General features: G+C 42.0%; 1 protein-coding gene across 2 annotated transcripts in view; it reads left to right on the top strand.

The window, feature by feature from the left end:
- The first annotated feature begins 295 nt into the window (after window positions 1-295).
- BRDT (bromodomain testis associated) overlaps window positions 296-19,484 on the top strand; it is a 39,171-nt gene continuing 19,982 nt past the window's right edge. For both annotated transcript variants that reach the window (XM_072649070.1, XM_072649071.1), the window contains exons 1-11: window positions 296-963; window positions 6,063-6,301; window positions 7,608-7,745; window positions 9,233-9,347; window positions 11,254-11,396; window positions 11,746-12,099; window positions 14,330-14,458; window positions 14,921-15,109; window positions 15,758-15,936; window positions 16,054-16,343; window positions 16,603-16,752. In XM_072649070.1, coding sequence (XP_072505171.1) covers window positions 6,068-6,301; window positions 7,608-7,745; window positions 9,233-9,347; window positions 11,254-11,396; window positions 11,746-12,099; window positions 14,330-14,458; window positions 14,921-15,109; window positions 15,758-15,936; window positions 16,054-16,343; window positions 16,603-16,752 — 1,921 coding nt within the window. In that variant the 5' untranslated portion in view covers window positions 296-963; window positions 6,063-6,067. The remainder of the gene's footprint in view (window positions 964-6,062; window positions 6,302-7,607; window positions 7,746-9,232; window positions 9,348-11,253; window positions 11,397-11,745; window positions 12,100-14,329; window positions 14,459-14,920; window positions 15,110-15,757; window positions 15,937-16,053; window positions 16,344-16,602; window positions 16,753-19,484) is intronic.

Here is a 19,484-nt window from a genome sequence, read left to right on the forward strand (position 1 = left end):
TCAGCTCTACTTTTCCAATTGCGCGCTGATCTCTTTCCAGACTCCATTTCTGAAATCTCCAGCCCACTCCAGTTTCACCCTCCTCCCAGACCTTTAAGACCGTAAGATACCCTTAAAGGCTTTGGGCTAGGAACATGGAGAACTGACTGCAGGAGGAACGCTGAATTGGGAGGGAGTCAGAGGAACGGAGTTCAAGATCCTGACTCGGCTAATACCTGGGCGTGAGATTTTTGAAAAATGCACTTCCTCTCGGAAAGCAGGTTTAAATTTGTCTTATGGGGCGTTGGAAGGCTCCACCTACACTGCCTTACAGTTCTGGAGCTTACTTGCTGCACCTGGTCTTCTGCAAATTACTTAACCAGTTTCCCGTCTGTAAAATAGGGATAATTTGCACTACCTGGCTTGGAAAATAGTTGTGGGAAAATATGCTTTTTTGCAAAACTTATAATAAAGTTATTCTATCGGGTTGTTTTTTTTTTTTGCACGTTTCTAACATTCAACGAAAGTCACGGGTGATCCAAAAGCGGGCGGAAAAATTCAAAGTCGCTGCAAACCGTAAACCCCCTTCTGCAAAACATTCCTGGGGCACAGCTTACCAAAGTTGGAGGGCAGTGTTTTAAAGAGAAGGGCTGGCCAACTGCACCCAAAGTGGTCAAAACTGTCTTATGCAATTAGCTGCATCTTTTAAACCAGCAAGGGAGTCCCACATTCTGCGCAGATTTGCAAGAAAATCCGAGCCATTCCCAAGAAAACCCGGGCTCTGCAAAACGACTTTTGGGGCACGTGGAAGCCGACTGCAGCTTGGGCCGCAGCCTGGGGCCAGGCCACGCCCTCGCATGGCTCGCGTGACCCAGACAGACCAATGAGCGGAGGGACGCTGCTAGGCCGCCTATAAAAGGGGGCTGCGCTAGGCTCCTGGTTGCCGCCATTTCGGGTGAGCGGTAACGGCGACGGGTGAGCGGCGTAAGTATTCTGCTACTGCGGGCCCTCTCCCTTCCCCCACCCGGCCCCCCTTCTACCTCTCGCTGTCCCGGGGGGCTTCCCTTGGGCTCGCTCTCGAGGGGATGGAGGGCAGCTCCGGGCCCCAGCGTGCCCGCGGCGGTTGCTGGGGCCGTTAGAGCGGGTGGCGCAGCGCCAGCGGAGCCTTTGGGTGGCCCTAAGGCGGGGCTGGAGGGCGTCGGCCACGTGAGCCGGGGCTGGGCAGGTCCGGCCGATCCGGCCCAGGCCGGAAGGACGCGAGCTGGGGCCTGGGCTGGTGCGTGGAAGCTGCGTGGGCCCCCCCCCCGCCCCCCCCGTGAGCACGGCGGGGGCCCTGCCCCGAGGGCTGCGGGCGGGCATGCGTGCGGGCATGGCCGAGGGCTGCGGGCGTGTATGCGGGTGTGTATGCGTGCGGGCATGGCCGAGGGCTGCGGGCGTGTATGCGGGTGTGTATGCGTGCGGGCATGGCCGAGGGCTGCGGGTGTGTATGCGTGCGGGCATGGCCGAGGGCTGCGGGTGTGTATGCGTGCGGACATGGCCGAGGGCTGCGGGCGTGTATGCGGGTGTGTATGCGTGCGGGCATGGCCGAGGGCTGCGGGCGTGTATGCGGGTGTGTATGCGTGCGGGCATGGCCGAGGGCTGCGGGTGTGTATGCGTGCGGACATGGCCGAGGGCTGCGGGCGGGCATGCGTGCGGGCATGGCCGAGGGCTGCGGGTGTGTATGCGGGCATGGCCGAGGGCTGCTTCCCTAGTGGAGCTGATGCAAATGCAGAAATAGACACACACGGTAATTTGTGGTTAGGGAGGAGGCGAGCTTGTAGCTGCTGTGCCCCCGAGCTCTGCAGCTTGCACAGCTTGCGTTGGCTGGGTGTGAGTTGCATCCCAATTATTCCAATTATTAGTGATTTAGGACATTCTTAATAGAGTCGTCTACGTATTTTGGATATCAAAAGTAGAGAAATTTGGCAGAAACTCTTTTTCCTTATTCCATTGCTTCCTTCCATATCTTAGGTGCATTAATTTTGTTTGTGCAGAAGACTTTTGTTACATGTAATCAGTTGAATTTTTTTATTCATTATTTTGTTATCCTTATTTCCATTTTAATCACTTTATGTAATTTAAATATTTCATTTTAAAGGACACTTAAATTTATTTAAACGTTTAAATCTTTTAAAACTTCTTTTATTATCAGTATATATAATTTATTACATATGTCTGTTGCATTAATTATGCAACAACATAGACTATGTAATTATATAATATATTGTATATTATGTTACGTATAAATCACATTTTGTACATGATTTTACATTAAATATTTTTAACATGGTTTGTTGTTATTCGCCTCCACTCCTTGCCTAGAACGTACGAATTCCTTCATTTTACGATATTAAGGTCGCATATTTTGAATTGATTGTAGAATGTTGCCGAAGGTAGCGGTCTAGGACAGATGTCTGGCAGGCTGCCTTTGATTCGAGTTAGGTAACGGATAGTGGATTTTGCACAGTCTTGAATACAGTCTTACAAGTGAGGATCCCATTAAGCCAGAGAGGCAAGAGGCCGGCCCAGAAGTGGTGAATTCGGAGTCGGGAAATCTATCCGCTTGCCTTTAGACGGTCACTGTCCTATGAACTCGAAGACTTGGGCTGCTTTCCAGGGCATAGTCTGCGCTCCCATGTTGTTGGTTACGCTGCTTACAAAGATGGAGGATGGAATAGGATTTATTTTGCAGATTGGTTTGCCCCTGACTAGCACTGGAGCCGTCTGTCTGTATGAGATGCATCTAGTAGGGATGGATGGGAGAAGAAGGAAATGTTGTTCAAGGAGGGATGAAAAGGTTTGGAGAGTGGTACATCGGTTTTGTTTTTGTTCTTCCCGTTCTCTACCCTCACCCAACCCTCAAACCGATCCTAATTTTATTATTTTTCTTTTTAACTTTCAATGGATTTTGTTCATCTTGACTCTGATTTTTCAGGATCTATATTTTAGGGTTAATTTGAGGTTTTGAGCTTTTTTTATAGTTCCCTCATGTTGATGGAAGTGTTTAGAGATAAATGTGTTAGGTGCTATTCTGACTGCGTCCCAAAGATTTTTTGGCATGTTCCTTTTTGGTATTTTACTTTGATGAAATTATTTATCTTGCGTCTGATTTGTTTTTTGACCCGCTCATTCTTTAGGATTAAGTTAATTTCCAATCACTTTTTAATTTCGTTCCTTCCTTTATGATTCCCTCCTTATCTTAGGACATTAATTTCCTAAAGCATTGAGTTTTTGTCATTTGCATTTGTTATTGTGGTCTTAGTACACCTCAGGATCAAAGATCCTGAGCTGGAATGGCTCTGAGAGATGTTGTACAACCCTGTCGTTTTACTTAGGAAGAAACTGGCTTGGAGAAGTTACATCGTATGTTTAGCTTTTTTTTTTTTTTTTTTTTTTTTGGTTCTAGCTTTCAGGTAGTGCTATGATTCTTTGTTTTTAATTTCTGTTTCAGACTAGTTTTTGCTATGAGATACTTTGCGTTGTCATCTTTTTACTTAAAAAGAATCTCATAGCCATTAGCTTTCATTTGGCACATTTTAATTTTCAGAGAGTTACTTGCTTGGGCAAGGTTTTGTACGTCTGGTGCTTAGCTTTGCAATTCTTTCTTCAGAGGCGCTCATTTTTTTTTCCTTTTCCTCTAGCACTTTCATCATATCGGGAAACTTTTTTCATGCCTGGGTCAACTTCTCTGGGAATTCTAGTTGAATTTGTGCTCAAATCGTGTTATTCTTTTGAGTCTCATAGACATTTTTAGAGTCACTCTTCTGGGTTTATGGCTTTGAGCATCCTTGATGCTACTGTAACTTTGTATGGTGAGATTTTTTTTTTCTTGGTCATTCTCCCAGCCTGCTTCTGACTTCAGGCTTGATGTGATGCTAGGCTGGACTCTGCATACTCCTGGAGGGAATGTCTGGGTCCTTTCTTGGAGTGTTGAGTTCTGTGATCAGAATCTCAGGAACAACTTATTCTGGGACACTGCAAAGTTTCAGTGCTTCCTCCTTGATGAGATCACCAAGTGAAATGGTATTGAGAGAGAAGAGGAGAGGTCTCGGGGTGAACCTCTACCAAGGGACACAAGGGGAGTGATCAGACGTAAAGAAGGCAAGAGATCAGTGTCCGAGATTGGAAGGGCTACTAGGTCTGTGTAGACCTTAGATTAAGAACTCCCTGAGGACAGGGATGGCTTCCTTTTTGTGCTGGAATATAGTAGGTGCTTAACATGTTTAATGACTGATTGTTTTATACAAGTTGGATTTGAAATGCTCCTGGCTAGTTGCTAGTGGAAGCATGGAGTTCAGAAGAGAGGAATCAGGCTGTAGGTACAGGGTTTGTATGAGGTCATTGGAATTATTAAAGCTGATGTTATAGGTCAGCAAGAAAGAGTAAGAAATCCAGAAGAGGCATCCAGTGCTCAGGAGGGATTGGTGGTGTGACTTGCAGAGGCCAGAACAGACATGAAAACTCAGCAAAGGATGGTTTCTAATTTACCGTAGAAGTAATTTTCTAACATTCTGTAGTATTATTTTGATGAAATAAACAGAGAAACTCAAGCATTGACTGCATTTTAGGTGCTTGATTGAAATAATAAGAAGCATTTATTAAGCACTTCGATGTTTCATGTGCAGAACATTAGGAATCAAAGTAGAAAAGTGAATATGCAGAGCTTCTTGATAAGTGTCTAGTACGCTGTGCTTGGCCCTGTGTTGGGCTCTAGGGAATAATCTTCCCACCCCACTCTCCCAGGAGTTTACCTTCTGTTGGAGGTAGACAAAATAAATTCAGGTTGTTAAAAGATTAGCTTTGAAGGACTCTAGGCATTCTTAAGGAGAGGTGAGTGTGTGCTATAGAATGAGACTTTTTTTTTTTAATTTGGCCAGTTGCCAGAGTTTACTTGACTATCCCTATTAGTTACAAAGTTTTTGTTGTGTTTTTCAATGGAGGTTGGGGATGGTATAAATTTTTAATTGAGTTTTTTAAATTTTATTTTCAGTGTTCTACAATCATTACCGTGTAACTTAGATTTTTTTTCCCTCCCTGAGACAGCATACAATTTTATGTAGGTTTTACACATACGTTAAATATTATTACATTAATGTATTAAATACATTTTCACCATAGTCATGTTGCATAGAAGAATTAAAATGAATGGGAGAAATCATATAACCAACCAAAATCTAATACAAAAGAAAATGATCTGCTGTATTCTGGGATTAAATTCCATAGTTCTTTTTCTGGATGCCCGAGGCATTTTGCCTTAAAAGACCATTGGGAATTTTTTAAGTCCTTGCATTGCAGTGAAGTTTTAAATCTACCAGAAAAAATCCTCACACACTGTGGTTGTTGCTGTGTACGAAGTTCTTGATTGAGGTTTTTTGGTTTTTTTTTTAAAGAGACAGAAGTGGATACCTTCCGGGCATTGGGCTATTTAGAGTAAAAAACAGGAGGAAGGCTGAATTGGCAGGGAACATGAATGTAAAGCTGGCTTATGTTAAGGCATTTGAATCTTTTGTTTTTCTACATCTTAATTTTTAACTGGTTTGTAGTAGTGTCCACAAGACAATTTTTTGATTACACACACTTCCATCTGGAATATTTATTTAGGTACTAGCCCTTGCCTGAGTCTGCCTATCTAATAGGGATTTTTTTCAAACACATCATAAATGTTTTTAGGAAAACAAATGGAAATGTGAAAACTTAAAATTACTAAGAACTACACAATGAGCAAACTTTCAGTGATTTTAATTGGACAAAAGTAATGTCTTTGAATGAATGAAAAATTATTTTATTAAGTGGCTGCCTCTGTGCCAGACACTAGGCTAAGCACTGGGGATAGAGACACAGAAAGGTAAGAGCTTACTTACTTCAGGGAGGGCATGAAGTGCTGTGGTGTGAGTATTGGGAGTCACTAGGCTGTTGATGGACTTTCTTTTTCCAACACTGATAGTGATCAGACTGTGAATCTTAGGGCCTGCGTTCTGGGACTCAGTGTGGTGATCTCTCACCTGGTTATAAAGTCTGAACACATTTTGCCTTTTTCTCCCCAGGATATATGTGTAGGGAAGACAACACCCTATCAGGAAAAAAGCTGTTCAGAATGTCTTTGTCAAGCCGACAGATGGCTATTGTCAACCCCCCTCCACCAGAGTACATAAATGCCAGAAAGACTGGCCGCCTCACAAACCAGCTGCAGTACCTCCAGAAGGTGGTCCTGAAGGCTCTGTGGCAGCACAGCTTCTCTTGGCCCTTCCAGCAGCCCGTGGATGCGGCCAAGCTCAATCTCCCAGTGAGTGGGGGACCCGGTTTGGGAGGGGGATTGTTTTTGGGGGACCTAATATTCCTCTGTTAACAGCATTAGCTGAAAAGGTGGCTAGAACCTTGAACCGGGGCAGGCCCTATCTTCTGAAGCCTTTGAGACTTCTCATCTGCAGAAGGACTGGAGCTGTTAGCCATCATTTTGGTTTTGTCTGTTCCCTTCACACTCTCCAGCTGAGAATTTCTGTAATTCTGGTCACAGATTCTTTTCCCTAGGAGTGGATGTCTTAGGTAGGAGTTACCGCAGTTGTGTATTAGAAAAGGCCCTCTGGATAGAGGGCAGTGCTCTGCCTAGGCCCCTCACGGAGCCTCTTGGGGCTTTGAGGCAACTCTGGAAAAAGTCAGCTCAGTTACTACACTCCAGTTTACCCACAACTCAGCTTCATGAAGGGGGTTTCCACAGTCCGGAGTTTTCCTATATTGATGAAATCAGAGGTTGAGACCACAGATAGATTAAGAACATGAGGCCTAGAAAGCTTCTAGAAGAATATACACTAGGGTCACTGCCCCCTTCCCATTTCCCACTTACTTCCCCCAAAGAGGGAAGGAAAGCAGAACAACCTTTAGCAATTAGTAGGTGCCTTTTCTGGCCTTAAACTTGTGGTTGGTTTGTCCCCAAAGTGCTATTATTATGGACACTTTATCCTTAAAAGTATCATCAGGTAGGTTTGAAACCAGAGGTTGCCCAGTCCTTGTTTAGAGTGGTCCGAGCAGCCTTGGGCCCCATCCGACTTGTGAGATTTCTGGAGGTCTCATTCCAGAGCCAGGCAGCGGGATTGTTTCTCATTGCAGTGAGCTGGCCAATTTGGATGTTACTAAGGGGATGTGGTGCGTAAGTTAGACTTGAAATAAGTTAGACATGGCCTGTTAAGGTGTTCCCTATACCCTCTGAGTTCTCCCCCTTCCTCCACCTCTGACTTTCTACCTGAATGAAATCAGTTCTTTCAGAAATTTTGGTGCAAATTATTAGCTTTTCTTAGCAAATGTGCATTGCAGTTATATTTCCTCCTTTAATAGAATAGACTGATTTTTGGTATATTTAGTAATTTAATATGCCAAGTTTGTCACAAATTTGTCAGTTTTCGCATAAGGTTAATTATGTAATTCTGTATATTTTAAAAATTCTGTTTTTATTATAGAACTGAATCTCTTTATTTGTATAAATACTCCTGTGACAGACATCAGCAAAGGATGTTTGCTTCTTTCATTTGTGCACCAGTAATTGTGGCAAATGTGTTCTCATTAGCATTCATATTATCCTGATTTAAACCCCCCAGGACTATTATAGCATCATTAAGAGGCCAATGGATTTGAGTACAATTAAGAAGCGCTTGGAACATAAATACTATGTGAAAGCCTCAGAATGTATAGAAGACTTGAAAACAATGTTCTCCAATTGTTATATGTATAACAAGGTATGTTACCCTTCCTGATCAGAGTGACTGATTAGAGGACTCCAAGTCCTAGAAAATACGTTGTCTGTGTGTTAGGGACTCCCAGATGTTCAGTTTATCTTTTTAGTTGTATACGTTCTTGAGTTTATTCCAATTTTCATCCACTGACTAATAATAATAGCTAATATTTCTGTATCACTATGTGCCAGGCACTGTACTGTGTGCTTACAGTTACTATCTCATCCTGTGATTCTGGTAGGCAGCTGCTGTTATCCCTCTTTTACAAATGAGGAAACCAAGGCAGAGACTTGCTCAGGGTCACACAGTTAGGAAGGGCTAGAGGCTGGATTTAGAGTGACTGCGTCCAGGCTTAGTGCTCTCTCCACTAAGCCACCAACTGCCCCAAATAGTTAATACTCAAGTATTTAACATATCTGAATTCCTACTTGGTGTCTCATACTAAATCTCAGTTCAGTATTTGAGTATGCACTGTGCTGTCTTTATTTTTTCTGCAGTTAAACAAATTTAAGCATTTATCATATATAGATAGCTGTGTTGCTGTTGATGCAGAAGACTACATAGACCTGGTCCATGTCTTCTCAGTCTTGGTATCCCCGTATAGATAGAGGAAAGGATAGAGAGCTGGGAAGCTTACAGGAAGTGTAGTGCTTGCATGGGCTCAGCCAGGTTGTCAGTCGCAGGGATGATGTGTGTACTGGCATGGTTTAGGTGTAGGGTGCTCTTTGGAGAGGGAAGGGGGTCATGACTGACTGAAGGAGTTAATATTTCAGAAGTTCAAAGTCACACAGCTTAAGAGCGGAGGAATCTAGAGATAGTCTGCCCATTGTGCAGATGAGAAAACTGAGACTCAGGGAGGGGGGGTTAAGTGACTTGCCTGAGGTCACCCAGGTAGTATCAGGTGACCACACTGTGTCCCTTAGAAATAGGAATTAATGGGAAGAGGGATTCTAGGTAGAGGGAAAAGCATGAGCAAAGGCAGGGAGGCAGGAATGCCTGGGGCAGATAAACTGAGTTGCTTTGTAGAAGGTTAAGCTTGCCCTTCCATAGGTAAGCTAGCGCTGGACAAGAAGTCGGAGGCCACCAGTCCAAGGGGGTGCACAGCCAACATCTCTACCTGCCTCAGGACAAGAACATCCTCCACCTCAGGCTCCACAGCTGCTTAACGTTGACCTATGAACTGTGGTCTCTTTCCCAGTGGCTGCTGAGGCCGTGCTTTCTGGCTCTTAAATGCTGGGAGATGCTTCTGCCTCATTGTGCCATCTTAGTCTAGACCCTTACTTCTTTTCCAGAGACAAAATGGGCATAATGATTACAGAGTATTATTATATTCATTGCACAGAGAATCTGTAGTGGTAGTGTGAGAAGCGCAGTAGCTTTTGATTTGCTTTTATGAACCTTGTGTGGTATACCAAATGTTGTACACACGTGATGTTTTTTCAAATGGTGCGATTATAACCAAATAACATGTTAAATCTTTTGTTTTTTAGCCAGGTGATGACATTGTTCTCATGGCACAAGCCTTAGAGAAACTGTTTATGCAAAAACTGTCTCAAATGCCTTCAGAGGAACTAGTGATAGGTGGGAAGGAAAGAAAAAGAAAAGGTAAAAACCCAACGGATGGGAGAGGGTCTGATTGGAAAGAGCTTTGTTAGATTGGTCTAAATTCGTGTTGTGTTTTGAGTTACAAATTAAGGGGGTTCCAGTCCTGGTTAAGTTTGGTCAGCAAGTCTCACTGTCATGCATTAGATTTCCTTCCAAGAGTCAGTGCCATGTTAATCATGCCTTTATGAGTTTCCTGGTGGCTCTCATACCACATGTGCCGGCTCATTCTGCTAAAACAGAAAATAGGTTAACTTTGCCTGTTCCCACAGCACTGCCTTGGTCCTCATTCTGACCAGCAAGGAGGAACTCTGTGGAATACTGGGAGAGAGCAACCTCAGAGTCCCTCCTTAGCCAAGGATGTGAACCTCAGAAATCCCATTTTTCCCAAAAGCATGTTTTGAAATTGAAGAGAAAAAAATGTGTTCTGAGACCTGAGGATAGGTATAACAGGAATGAAGAAACTCTTAGTAACAAAATTCTCCTAATATGATGTAAATAAAATGGCTTTAATAGCCTCATTTTATATTAGTATCAGTAAGGTGTCAGGGTGTTGGATGACTGCACCAATGTTTCTTCATATTAAGTGACACAAAACATTCAGCTGTAGAAGTACCTTCAGAGAACAACTAGTCCCGTGATATAATGCACTCTTGATTGGACATCTGAACTGTGTCCCTTCAGGTTTCCAAGGTCATTCTGGCTCCTACCCTCGACTGCTCTCCCCTGTGACAGTACATGACAGCCCATTCTTCTCTGCAGTCACTGTGGTTTTTTTGTTCAAGATTTGTCATGAGTCATTTCCTGACTCGTGCTTTTTGTGTAGTACCACTGCTATCATCTGAATCCCTGAGTTGTATTTCCAGGATCATTGCCATCAACACTGCTTAATGAAACTGAGGTAGCTGATAGCAGAGTTCACAGAATTCTTGGGTCCTGTCTCTAGCCCACGGAGCCTTGAAGTGCCAGACACTGCCCTGAGGAGGACCATGAAGAAGAGCTTATGTTCTAATACACGTCAAATGACGTGATGTGTAAAGGGCTTGCTGTGTAAATCCTGGTGCTGAGGACGATGTTGCTTTTGGCAGAACTGACTGCTGGTCATTGGCAGTCATGGGGAATAAGATCCTGTTCTCTTTCACATGGAGGTCTTCGGCAGTCATTTAACTTAATTTGATTTTAATCTAGCAACTCTGTCACTACTAGCCTAGAGAGAAAGACATGTCCAAACTGAGGTAGTCCTCCCATGCTTATCCATGGACATGACTCTACCCTCCAGTGGTTTTGAAGTAACAGGAACCTTGAACAAGGAAAAGAAAGTAAGTTGAAATGTAGCTTTGGGCTAACGTTCCAGAATGTTCACTTACTGCTCCTTTCTTGATGGCTTCCCTGCTTTAGCCACTTTCTGTCCTGAAGGAAGGAAGCTTCCAACAGTGAAGCCTCATGTTCATCCTTTCTCCTTGGAGAAGCCTGACTCTTAGCTCCAACCCCTCTGAGCCACTGACCTTGATGTGCAATTGGTCAATACATGTTTATAAAGTGCTTAGTACGTGGCAGCCCCTGTGCTAAGTGCTGGTCATTAGTCATTTCTGGGATGAGGAAGGCTAGGGCCTAACAGAAGATGCTTTTAGTTGGAAGGCTTTGTGTTACTCCCATGCGTTCATCTCCTTAAGAAAGGCTTTATGTTTTCCATTCATTTCAAAATAGGGAAGCCTGGAAAGATCATTTAAACCAGAAAAATTGTATAATAATTTCAGTTGAACTACAAGTTTGTGAAATATGGGTGGAATATAACATCTAGGTTTTGTTTTCTGTGTGCGGGTGTGTGTATGAAAGTGAAAGCATAAAAATGGAATTCTGAAAGGATTGTCAGTATTTGACTCATTGGAATACTTTTTTTTTTAATTAGGTATGCAGCCATCTTCAGGAGTTTCTGCTATTGTAGCTAAGCAGCAAGCAGTTCCGTCTTCTGTATGTCCTCAGACACCACTTTCTCCATTGCACATTGCTAAAGCAGCTGCACCAAGCTGTACCATACAACCTGTAACGCAAGTAAGGCGAGAAGTCTTTAAAAGAGCTTTAGATACACTGGGATGTTGTGCCGTGTCATATCTTAAATATGTATTGAGTGAAAAGTTAAAATTGAGGTGGCAATAAAATCATCTTAGATGAGCCTTAATTTTTAAGGGACTACAAACTTTCCTGTTGTTGCTTATTTTTGCAAAACGTTTTTAAGCAAAGTTTCTGACTTTCTTAAGAAAGGAGTTTTGAACCTTCATTTTAAGTGTTACTGTTAGAATTGTTGTCTACTTTTTTCATCTTAAATGCCATAAACTATGTTTTCTGTAAGTTCTGAAAAATTAACACTGAATAATCGTCTAAATTACAAATTTTCTTCTAGGTTAAAAGGGGTGTGAAAAGGAAAGCAGATACTACAACCCCTACAACTTCGATAGTTACAGCAAGTAGTGAATCTTCACCATCTCTGATGGAACACAAATCTGCTAAAATGCCACTTTTAAAAGAAAAAATAGTGAAGAATATCATATCAGATTCTCAGCAACAATATAAAGTTGTGAAAAGTGTCAGATTAACTGAGCAATTAAAATACTGCAGTGAGATTCTTAAAGAAATGTTTTCAAAGAAACATGTCGCATATGCTTGGCCTTTTTATAAGCCCGTTGATGTTACTGCTTTAGGACTCCATAACTACTACGATGTTGTTAAAAATCCAATGGACCTGGGAACAATTAAAGTAAGTGGTTTTGTCTTCTGTTTACGTAATTAATGGTCTTTAGTGTCCTTTCGTCATCAGGCTAAGGTTTTATATTGACTTGTTTCATTGTTGTAGCTTCATGAATCCCAAACTGTTGCTTCATAATGTATTCCCTCCAGTGATCAAAAAGTGTTGTGCACTGTATTTAAACTGTTAGTGATGGGATTTCATGGTGGTCTTGGATAGAACTGTTAGAAAAGGTGAACCATTGCTAAGAACAAGGAATCCACCCAGCGATTGTGTCCAGGAGGGGATGTCTGCCTCTGGAGCCCATCACTGCTGCCTGAGGGACCATTTCATCCTAAGGCCCCTGGTCATCTCCTCCTTGAGAGGTGTTGACTTTGTGCGGATGTTCCCCTAGCCCTGCCTCTGCATCATTTCATGGTAGCCGAGATTCTCTAAAATGATCCTTGTTCCTCTTTAATATGGCTTAGTCCCTTCTGTTTATTATACTCCACGATTTGTTCAGACATTCCCTATTTAAGAGGTATCGACTTTAAATTAGAATTATTTGCTTTTCTTTTTCCTCCTTTTCATCTACCTTCTGGCCCAGGAAGATTGTTTTCAGTATCCCTCCCTCATGTCTGCTCTGTCCCCTAGTCTTTGCTTGGTTCTGTGTTGATTTGGATCATCTTGGTAGCGTGTTGTTGGCCCTTCCTTTGTCCTCTTTGGATGAGAATTGACCCCCTTCTGATGCCTCTTCCTATCTGTTCTCATGAATCTCACTTGTGGAAAGTAACGAGATCTAATCTCTTCCTCCTTTCTATCCCGAATGTTTCTATTACCTTCTTTCTTTTCTCAGGGCACTTCTAGAGCCTCTTCTTTCCTTGTTTAACTTCCCACTATCCTGTGCAGCCATTTACAGTCAATAAGACTCTGGAGGAATACTTGTTTCTTTTCCTCATTAGGGTATTAGGACAACATGATCATTAAGTTCCTTTCAGTTACTCAAGTTGACCTTTTTGAGCCACTCTGGATGGGGTATTCCAGAGTTCCACCTGGCTCTGGTCTCTCATCCATTAGAGGATTGTAAGGCTATCTCTTTGGTCTTTAGGGATGTCGTGGTCTGAGATCCTATTTAGAGTAGAAGCTGACTGAAGTGATCCTCAGTGGGATTGCTTGGCATCTGAGCTGTTTCTTTCAGGATGCTTGCTCTACTTTTCCTCTTGTGCTTCCTTTGAGGAGGTTAGGATGGATTCTTTTTGTTTATGGTTTCTTAAAATACAGTGTCCAGAATGTTGGTCCTGGTTTCTAAATCGTCTAGTGATTCTTTAATTATTTCTCCTTCACCTGATTTCCAAGTGAATTACTTTGGATACCTTCCATCTTGCATTGGTGCTGCTGCCTCTTGGAGTCTTGACGGTTTGGTCTGTCCTGGTTTTCAAGGACTCCATTTCCTTGATAAGGTTGACTGATCCTTTGTGTGTTTGCTTTGGGGTGCTCTCATTTCATCTTTTAACCTCTTTCATGACTTTCTTCCAGGTATTTCTGTGGCTGCTTGTGCACGGTGCATTGCTTCCCTTGTGGTCTGGGTTTGCTGGGTCTCTTGGAGTGTTTCTAGGGTGGCAGTCGTTTTAGATCTCATCTCTGCCATTGTAATTCCTGACTTGGTGTTTGTGTCTGTTCTGGGCTCTGCTTGCTGTGGTCTGCCCTGGCTGGTCCCGCACTAGGTCATCTCCAAGGCAGAGCCCTCTCTGGTCTTGAAGGCTGAGAAGGCTGACTGCTGAGGTCCCTGTTCCTGCTGCTAGTCAGTTCTGTCTGGACGGATTCTGACTGTAGATTTTTACGATGTCTTGGTCTTCACTGGGTTCAGGGGGGATTTCTGGATCTTGATGGTATGGGATATATATTGGGGCTGGGGGCAGTACTGCCTCGTTTCAGGCATCTATTCACTGTGCATGTCCTGGTCCCGTTGTAGTTCCATTTTCCCTCCCACCCTCCCCACAGACACATGGAGTCATTTGGTTTAAAACCTTTGGTCATCCATACCACCCAGCTAGCTCTTTGCCTTATGGAAGAGTGTTTGTACCTTGGAGCATGTGGATTTTAAACAAATGTGGTGCTATCCTTTGGTACTTGAGGAAAGGGAGGGGAAAATGGTGTGCCATATAGTGTGCTAAGAGGTGTCTCGCTGTGAGGAAGTGCAAATTAGGGATGGCTTGTTTCTAGTATGCTTTTGGAACTTTAAACTCTGAAATATTTTTAATAGAAAAAAATGGACAACCAGGAATATAAGGACGCACATGAATTTGCTGCAGATGTTCGGTTAATGTTTATGAATTGCTACAAGTATAACCCACCAGATCATGAGGTGGTAGTGATGGCAAGAACCCTTCAGGTGAGGTTTTACTCAGATCTTTGCTTTTTTTTTATTTTAAGAATATAGTTTGTTTATGTGACTTCAAAGAGTTTGAGCTCTGCAGTGTAACTCTTGGAGGTTTCACTGTCTGAATAGATCCGACTGAAGTCACTCTTAATAAAGGGTCCCTCGGTGGTGGAGGATGAAGCAGGTACTTGTCTTCTTGTGTGGTCTCAGTGGTTTGTGTGATTGCTTCACGGGAGTGAGAGTGTAGCCCTCCTGTGGCCTGAGGAGAGGAGAAAGAGTTTTACCCTACTGAGGCACCTGGTGGGGGTGGGGGAGAAGGGGGGACATGGGTGGCTTGGGATGTATTCCCTATGCCCACTGTCTGCCAGGTATTATTGATAGTGTCTGCAGAACGTTCCTCAGGAGCAGCAGCACTGCTCTGCTGTTCAGTGTCTGTTAAATATCAAGTAGACAGTCCTGTTTTTCGTGTTTTAGGATGTTTTTGAGATGCAGTTTGCTAAGATCCCAGATGAACCCATTGAAAGAATGTCTATATGCTACATTAAGAAGGACGTCACCAAAGCTTTCTGTAGAGAAAGTAGCAGTGATGCTTCCTCTGAAGACAACTCTTCTGGAGAGTCTCCTGATGAGCGAGTGCAACACCTTGCAAAACTTCAGGAGCAGGTACATCACGTCAGGCCTGTGCTACGACCTGGTTGGGCCGGATCAGGAACTTCACCTTTGGGCATCATAAGGGTATTTGTCCTCCAGTTAAATTAACCAGGCAATTGTTTCATTGGTTTGGTAAACAGTCCAAGAAATTTGAAGGGGCTGGTATTTATTTTAACCAAAAACTTCTTTATATTGAGCAGTTTCCATTTTGCTAGCTACACTGAGTGATGTTTGATGTGTAAGCAATTCACAAGATGGTTCTGAAATGTCTCCAGATGAAAGTAATTTCAAACTTTTAAAAAACCCAGTTATAACCTGTTTTATGGTTAAAATTATAGGCACACTACTTGCTTATTTTGGAAATTCTTTTTAGTCTGTTGGACAACTTCCAAATCTGTTTTTGAATTGTAATTAAATTTCTTGTTTCTTTGGTCTGCCTTTTTATTTCATATCTGAAAGTTGGAGACGATTAATTTATATTTAAAGGAAAAGGAGATTTTCTCCTAGCATAATTAATTAATAAAATTGAATGTGCAGACTTCAAAGGAATGTGAGGATCTAAAGTTTATTTAAGATAATATGTCTGAATTTGCAGCCTCTTGATTTTTTATAATTGTCTTTAATGTTTAATTCAAAGTGTTAAATATTTCTCTCTCTTAGCTTAAAGCTGTTCATCAACAACTGCAAGTTCTGTCTCAAGTACCGTACCATAAGCTAAAGAAAAAGAATGAAAGATCTAAGAGAGAGAAGCAGAAAGAAACAAAGAAATGCATCAACAAAGATGAAAGTCAGAGGAAAAAATTTAAGCAAATAAAACTAAAGAAAAAGCTGAAAAATAGGTGAATTTTTTCATATGGTTATTCATGCAGTTCACCTCTCACTCATATGCATATGTACACATACATATATCTCCCAGAATTATCTGTGCTTACTAAACTAAATAAAATTTTTTACAGTCAGCCAAAAAAGGCCAAGCAACAAATGTTGGCATATAAATCTGAGGAGGAAGATAATGCTAAGCCTATGAATTATGATGAGAAAAGGCAATTAAGCTTGGATATAAACAAGCTCCCCGGAGATAAACTTGGGCGAGTGGTCCATATAATAGAGTCAAGAGAACCATCCTTAAGGAATTCTAATCCTGATGAGATAGAAATTGATTTTGAAACACTAAAGGCATCAACCCTGAGAGAACTAGAAAGATACGTCATGGGCTGCCTAAGAAAGAGACCCAGGAAATGTCACGGTACGTAGTGCTGCAATTGAGCAGAAGTTCAACTGGTGTTTGCATTTGGTTGTGGTCATGCTCACGTCTTGTCCTGATAGTGAAATCCGAGGAAGAGCTTCATTCACAGAAAAGACAGGAGTTGGAAAAGCGGTTACTGGATGTCAGTAATCAGTTAAATTCTAGAAAACGCCTAACAAAATGTAGGTGCCTGTTTTAAAGTGTTGGTATGTCCCCTTCGTCCTGCCGGTAGCTTATCATCTTTCCCTCTGTTTTCCAGCTGAGAAAACTCAGTTGTCCAAGGCCACAGGAGGGGCCACACGGTTGAGCGAGAGCAGCAGCAGCAGTGGCGCTGGTGGCAGCAGCTCCTCAGGCTCAGGAAGCAGCAGCAGCAACTCAAGCTCTTCTGATAGCAGCGATTCCGATTCAGGTTAGCTGCCCCTTTTTCATCTCTGTGTAGGTGGCATGTCTGTTCCTTGAAAGGCTATAACTGTTCTCTTTAAGGAATATTTGTTACATCTAACAGGAAGCTGTGACTTATACCGCCAGATCCATTTGCCTTGTTTTCCATCCCAATCTTAGCTTCCTGCCTTGAAGTATGTGAACTTGCATAAGTCTCTGATAGGCTGGTAATGTCCAAGAGATAATTAACAGTTGGCTAAGACAGTGACAGTCGCTTAATAAAACATTGTAAAATGTTAGATCTGCATTAGCTTATCACAAAAATAAAGGGTCACTAAAGGCACCTCCCTTTATAGTGGCTGTGACTAATCTGGTTTATCATGGATAGCAGGGCTGTAAAATGTCTTCTCTGTGGTGTGATACTTCATTCTGAATTGAATTAGTGTTTTGAATTGAGAAACCAACCATTCCTGCTATCCCTGCAAATTAGACTTCCCTTTTTGAATCAAATTGTAGCAAAGTGGTTTTGCACATTAGGTTCTTCGCTTGTGCAAAACCTGTTACCTTGTACAGTTAAGTTTGAGACAGCTGAGAATTCTGTCCGGAGAAGCAACTCATGCCCCATTCATTGGGTCTTTGGTTTTAGAAAATAGTCTTACAGTTCATTCACAATCACTGCCACAAAGCTAATGAGTTGGCAAAAATTTCAATTAAAGTTGAGAGGATGGGGTATTTTTTCATGTATTGAAAGTTTTCTTTTTCTTTGTTCATAAATGAATGACATGCTAAGTAGCATCAAGGCTGAGCCCTAGTTCATAATTTTGTCACGTTAAGAATACTTGCTATTTGGAAGAATTCTACTTCTTGGCTTGTAATAACTGTTTCACTTGTAGACGTTATTTTGTTTGAGTTTATACAGTACTGACTTCTGAATTTCACATTTCTCAATTGTGATGACTTTATATTGCAGTTTTATAGAATGCTGTACATTTTGAACTTAAGTTAAAATTTGTCATGCTAAACAAAAGATTTGGGATCCGCTGATATTGTAAGACTTTCCCATCCCCCCCCCCTTTGACTTTTTTAAAACAAAAAGCAACCTTCACAAAAACCTAAGCTGCGTTTAGTATTTTAAAATTGTACTTACCTTTGTAATTTTTCACCCAATAAAGAGCTTGTGAACTGACAAGGTAAATTGCTCTGTCTTTTCTTTAGTTGTGTAAGCTTTAAAAACTCCACAAGTCTTGACAAACTGCAAAAATTTTTCTAGCTGCTTTTTTTTTTAAGTACTTTGATTCTTAGAGAAGTGGTGGTCTACACGTACAAAGCCGACTCATTTGTAATGACAGTTATGATGCGAACTATTCTTTATTTACAAAACTGATAGCACATTATAGAGTCTTGACTCCTGGCAATGCTACTTCAGAGTGAGTCACTTAAATTCTCCATGCTACTAGCATCTCACTGAAGCAATAAATCTCTGCTAGAGCGCCTGTTTGCTTTGGAGGGGAGGGCCTTTTATCCTTGGGGATTCCCTACACCAGTGAAAACAGAAATCATGGCCTGACTCACTCTGCTCCTGTGTGCAGGTAGCTTACAGCCTTGACTGCATTCCTAGTAACTGAAAACATGAAACAGGCCTTTCCTTTTGCCTCAATGTTACTTTGGTCATCTTGAATTGAGTCTTGTTTCAGGTGTTTGTTATCCAATTTGTTCCCCAGTTGTATCTCACCTATTTTCAGTAATTTTATAAAATTCATTTACATTGCTCAAGGGTTGTGTATAACTTGGTGCTTCTGAGTTTCTGCTTTCTGAAAATTCATACTTAAGGGTTAGTGCCAGCATGATGTGTCCACCTTTGGTCATATCATGAAACAGAATACCACAGTTCTTTCCTTTATATCCAGTTTTGAGATTGGCAAGATACTTAAGTTTCCTGGAAAGCCATGTATGTATGTATATGTTTGTGTTATACATAGAGAGTAAATAAGCCTCAAAACACCCTCTATCTCTCTACTTATGCCTACAAAACTTGTGATAAAGTGGAGGGTGACCTTTAATGAAAAAGTTATGGTTCATTTTCTGTTCTAGACTTGAACCCACTTAAATCATCCAGTTGTAGCTTAGGAAACACCATGTGTTTCTAGGGGTTTTGTTTGTAGTCTTAAGCTTAGACTTTAAAGAGTCCTGGATGGGCAGATATCTTTTGAGGGCCAAGCATCAAGGTTTGTTACCAATTATTTCTTACGAATGGGTGTAACTTACATTAAAAATTAAACACGTCAACATCAAAGGATGTTTTGGAGTCTTCCTAAAATAGAAATTGCGAAGAAATGGAGAATTTTCCATGGAATTAACAATCAATGATTGTGTTTAACAGGATCGTTTAGGTTTGCATCATCGTTCTCTGGCATCAGAAATACCTGGTTTGGAAAAATAGGTGGTTTGGTCTACTAGCAAGATGAAGGGAAAAAAGCAACCTCTTTGCTCTAATGGTATCCTTGCAATGGCAAGTAAATGCAAAGGCACTCTTGATGTGGGTGGCCTCCATCCGCACCCCTGGTGGATTTACGGGAAGACATAGGGCATGAGGGAATGGGGAGCATGGTTGGGTTGTATTTGCAACATGGGAGAGAAACAAGATGGACTGAAATGTTTTCATCATTAAATGAAACAACCCACTTAACATTGTCTCTGAAGGATTGATGTTAATCTTGTACTGGTTTTTGTATTCTGTTACCATATGTGTATCATCACGTT

Source organism: Notamacropus eugenii, chromosome 2 (assembly GCF_028372415.1).
Source record: "Notamacropus eugenii isolate mMacEug1 chromosome 2, mMacEug1.pri_v2, whole genome shotgun sequence".
Lineage (NCBI taxonomy): Eukaryota > Metazoa > Chordata > Mammalia > Diprotodontia > Macropodidae > Notamacropus > Notamacropus eugenii.